We start from the raw sequence: 5,000 nt of genomic DNA, 5'->3' as shown, positions 1-5,000 counted from the left end.
TACTTCGTTTCTTTTTGTCCAAGTTACTTCTTTTTTTGTCCAAGTTACTTCTCTTTTTGTCTAACTCACTTCCTTTTTTCTTTGTGAGTTTCGAGAATATCCCTATTCATAGGTCTGAGATCCACATCTATGAATTGAAAGGTCCGAACGATCAACTCTGCAATCAGTTGTTAGAATCAATAGGTCTTCAAATCGTTCATTTGAAAAAGTTGAAACCCTTTTTATTGGATGATCATAATACTTCTCAAAAATCGAAATTCTTGATCAATGGAGGAACAATATCACCATTTTTGTTCAATAAAATACCAAAGTGGATGATTGACTCATTCCATACTAGAAAGAATCGCAGGAAATCTTTTGATAACACGGATTCCTATTTCTCAATCGTATCCCACGATCAAGACAATTGGCTGAATCCCGTGAAACCATTTCAGAGAAGTTCATTGATATCTTCTTTTTCTAAAGCAAATCGACTTCGATTCTTGAATAATCCACATCACTTCTGCTTCTATTGTAACAAAAGATTCCCTTTTTATGTGGAAAAGGCCCGTCTCAATAATTCTGATTTTACGTATGGACAATTCCTCACTATCTTGTTCATTCACAACAAAATATTTTCTTCGTGCGGTGGTAAAAAAAAACATGCTTTTTTGGAGAGAGATACTATTTCACCTTCGTCAATCGAGTCACAGGTATCTAACATATTCATATCTAACGATTTTCCACAAAGTGGTGACGAAAGGTATAACTTGTACAAATCTTTCTATTTTCCAATTCGATCCGATCCATTAGTTCGTAGAGCTATTTACTCGATTGCAGACATTTCTGGAACACCTCTAATAGAGGGACAAAGAGTCAATTTTGAAAGAACGTATTGTCAAACTCTTTCAGATATGAATCTATCCGATTCAGAAGAGAAGAGCTTGCATCAGTATCTCAATTTCAATTCAAACATGGGTTTGATTCACACTCCATGTTCTGAGAAATATTTACAGAGGAAAAAACGGAGTCTTTGCCTAAAAAAATGCGTTGACAAAGGGCAGATGGATAGAACCTTTCAACGAGATAGTGCTTTTTCAACTCTCTCAAAATGGAATCTATTCCAAACATATATGCCATGGTTCTTTACTTCGACAGGGTACAAATATCTAAATTTGATATTTTTAGATACTTTTTCAGACCTATTGCGGATACTAAGTAGCAGTCAAAAATTTGTATCCATTTTTCATGATATTATGCATGGATTAGATATATCATGGCGAATTCTTCAGAAAAAATTGTGTCTTCCACAAAGGAATCTGATAAGTGAGATTTCGAGTAAGTCTTTACATAATCTTCTTCTGTCCGAAGAAATGATTCATCGAAATAATGAGTCATCATTGATATCGACACATCTGAGATCGCCAAATGTTCGTGAGGTCCTCTATTCAATCCTTTTCCTTCTTCTTGTTGCTGGATATATCGTTCGTACACATCTTCTCTTTGTTTCCCGAGCCTATAGTGAGTTACAGACAGAGTTCGAAAAGATCAAATCTTTGATGATTCCATCATACATGATTGAGTTGCGAAAACTTCTGGATAGGTATCCTACATCTGAACTGAATTCTTTCTGGTTAAAGAATCTTTTTCTAGTTGCTCTGGAACAATTAGGAGATTGTCTAGAAGAAATACGGGGTTCTGGCGGCAACATGCTATGGGGTGGTGATCCCGCTTATGGGGTCAAATCAATACGTTCTAAGAAGAAAGATTTGAAAATAAATTTCATCGATATCATCGATCTCATAAGTATCATACCAAATCCCATCAATCGAATCACTTTTTCGAGAAATACGAGACATCTAAGTCATACAAGTAAAGAGATCTATTCATTGATAAGAAAAAGAAAAAACGTGAGCGGTGATTGGATTGATGATAAAATAGAATCCTGGGTCGCGAACAGTGATTCGATTGATGATAAAGAAAGAGAATTCTTGGTTCAGTTCTCCACCTTAAGGGCAGAAAAAAGGATTGATCAAATTCTATTGAGTCTGACTCATAGTGATCATTTATCAAAGAATGACTCTGGTTATCAAATGATTGAACAACCGGGAACAATTTACTTACGATACTTAGTTGACATTCATAAAAAGTATCTAATGAATTATGAGTTCAATACATCCTGTTTAGCAGAAAGACGGATATTCCTTGCTCATTATCAGACAATCACTTATTCACAAACTTCGTGTGGGGCTAATAGTTTTCATTTCCCGTCTCATGGAAAACCCTTTTCGCTCCGCTTAGCCCTATCCCCCTCTAGGAGTATTTTAGTGATAGGTTCTATAGGAACTGGACGATCCTATTTGGTCAAATACCTAGCGACAAACTCCTATGTTCCTTTCATTACAGTATTTCTGAACAAGTTCCTGGATAACAAGCCGAAAGGTTTTTTTATTGATGATATCGATATTGATGATAGTGACGATATTGATGCTAGTAACGATATTGATCGTGAACTTGATACGGAGCTGGAGCTTCTAACTATGATGAATGCGCTAACTATGGATATGATGTCGGAAATAGACCGATTTTATATCACCCTTCAATTCGAATTAGCAAAAGCAATGTCTCCTTGCATAATATGGATTCCAAACATTCATGATCTTGATGTGAATGAGTCGAGTTACTTAGCCCTCGGTCTATTGGTGAACTCTCTCTCCAGGGATTATGAAAGATGTTCCACTAGAAATATTCTTGTTATTGCTTCGACTCATATTCCCCAAAAAGTGGATCCCGCTCTAATAGCCCCGAATAAATTAAATACATGCATTAAAATACGAAGGCTTCTTATTCCACAACAACGAAAGCACTTTTTCACTCTTTCCTATACTAGGGGATTTCACTTGGAAAAGAAAATGTTCCATACTAATGGATTCGAGTCTATAACCATGGGTTCCAGTGCACGAGATCTTGTAGCACTTACCAATGAGGCCCTATCAATTAGTATTACACAGAAGAAATCAATTATAGACACTAATACAATTAGATCTGCTCTTCATAGACAAACTTGGGATTTGCGATCCCAGGTAAGATCGGTTCAGGATCATGGGATCCTTTTCTATCAGATAGGAAGGGCTGTTGCACAAAATGTACTTATAAGTAATTGCCCCATAGATCCTATATCTATCTATATGAAGAAGAAATCATGTAACGAAGGGGATTCTTATTTGTACAAATGGTACTTCGAGCTTGGAACGAGCATGAAGAAATTCACGATACTTCTTTATCTTTTGAGTTGTTCTGCCGGATCGGTCGCTCAAGACCTTTGGTCTCTACCCGTACCCGATGAAAAAAATAGGATCACTTCTTATGGATTCGTTGAGAATGATTCGGATCTAGTTCATGGCCTATTAGAAGTGCAAGGCGCTTTGGTGGGATCCTCACGGACAGAAAAAGATTGCAGTCAGTTTGATAATGATCGAGTGACATTGCTTTTTCGCTCCGAACCAAGGGATCCCTTATATATGATGCAAGATGGATCTTGTTCTATCGTTGATCAGAGATTTCTCTATGAAAAATACGAATCGGAGTTTGAAGAAGGGGAAGGAGAAGGAGTCCTCGACCCGCAACAGATAGAGGAGGATTTATTCAATCACATAGTTTGGGCTCCTAGAATATGGCGCCCTCGGGGCTTTCTATTTGATTGTATCGAAAGGCCTAATGAATTGGGATTTCCCTATTCGGCCGGGTCATTTCGGGGCAAGCGGATCATTTATGATGAAAAGTATGAGCTTCAAGAGAATGATTCGGAGTTCTTGCAGAGCGGAACCATGCAGTACCAGAGACGAGATAGGTCTTCCAAAGAACAAGGCTTTTTTAGAATAAGCCAATTCATTTGGGACCCCGCAGATCCACTCTTTTTCCTATTCAAAGATCAACCCTTTGTCTCTGTGTTTTCACATCGAGAATTCTTTGCAGATGAAGAGATGTCAAAGGGGCTTCTTACTTCCCAAACGGATCCTCCTACATCTATATATAAACGCTGGTTTATCAAGAATACGCAAGAAAAGCACTTCGAATTGTTGATTCAGCGCCAGAGATGGCTTAGAACCAATAGTTCATTATCTAATGGATTTTTCCGTTCTAATACTCGATCCGAGAGTTATCAGTATTTATCAAATCTGTTCCTATCTAATGGAACGCTATTGGATCGAATGACAAAGACATTGTTGAAAAAAAGATGGCTTTTCTCGGATGAAATGAAAATAGGATTCATGTAATGTAACAGGAGAAAGGTTTCCCATTACTTAGCCGGAAAGATATGTGGCCATGAAATAGGGATTAAGTGGAACGGAATTGACTGGGTGGTAGAGTTGTAGAAACACCTGTTTCTTCCACTTAGCTCCATGGAACAATATGCCATGGAAGAATTGAAATCTTAGATCAAAACACTATGGATGGATGGTATGAACTGCCTAAACAAGAATTCTTGAACAGCGAACAACCGGAGCTATTACTCACTACATCAAAAAAATTTCCATTAATAAAAGATGGAAATCCATTGGAAAATCAAAAATACGCATGTCGGATGAAATTGTTGTTGCTATCTGTTCCAATAACGAATCAACTGAATAACTAAATAAAATAGATAGACCTTTCTCTTCGTCTCAGGTCGATAGATCTTCTCAATTGGAAGATCCCCTATATGGATAAGACACATTCCAGTTGACCGAGCCTAATTCTAATTGTTTTGTTCCGAAGTAAAGATATCCACGGAGTGGTTCGCCCTATTCAGATATTCACGACCAAGAAGTACTGGATTCTCTTTAGGATAGGTCCTGAAAGGAGAAGGAAGGCTGGAATGCCGCCAGGCGTCTATTATTGAATTCACCCGACCCGATAGTACCAATTTTGGTAACGTCCATCCAGTGCCAAAGTCACTGAATGGGTAAGTCACCAATCCCTAAAACGGACTATGTAATGTACTTTAATCTGCCGGGTTACGGGGGGCTTTTTACCAGAGG

The 5,000-nt window shown here is 37.8% G+C and overlaps 1 protein-coding gene across 1 annotated transcript in view, besides 1 other annotated feature; it reads left to right on the top strand. All coding sequences in view use genetic code 11, as the record gives it.

Moving 5' to 3' along the window:
- The window catches only part of ycf2 (hypothetical protein RF2 (Ycf2)), a 6,876-nt gene extending 2,620 nt beyond the window's left edge, over nt 1-4,256 (top strand). Inside the window, exon 1 of the mRNA in view lies at nt 1-4,256. This exon is cut by the window's left edge and continues 2,620 nt beyond it. Coding sequence (YP_009357328.1) covers nt 1-4,256 — 4,256 coding nt within the window.
- Nucleotides 1-5,000: part of a repeat region (Inverted repeat B) that runs on past both edges of the window.

This window comes from Arabidopsis lyrata (genome assembly GCF_000004255.2).
Source record: "Arabidopsis lyrata subsp. lyrata chloroplast DNA, complete genome, strain: MN47".
Taxonomy (NCBI): domain Eukaryota; kingdom Viridiplantae; phylum Streptophyta; class Magnoliopsida; order Brassicales; family Brassicaceae; genus Arabidopsis; species Arabidopsis lyrata.
Note: the sequence above shows the minus strand (reverse complement) of the source record. Positions and strands in the feature narration are given on the sequence as shown.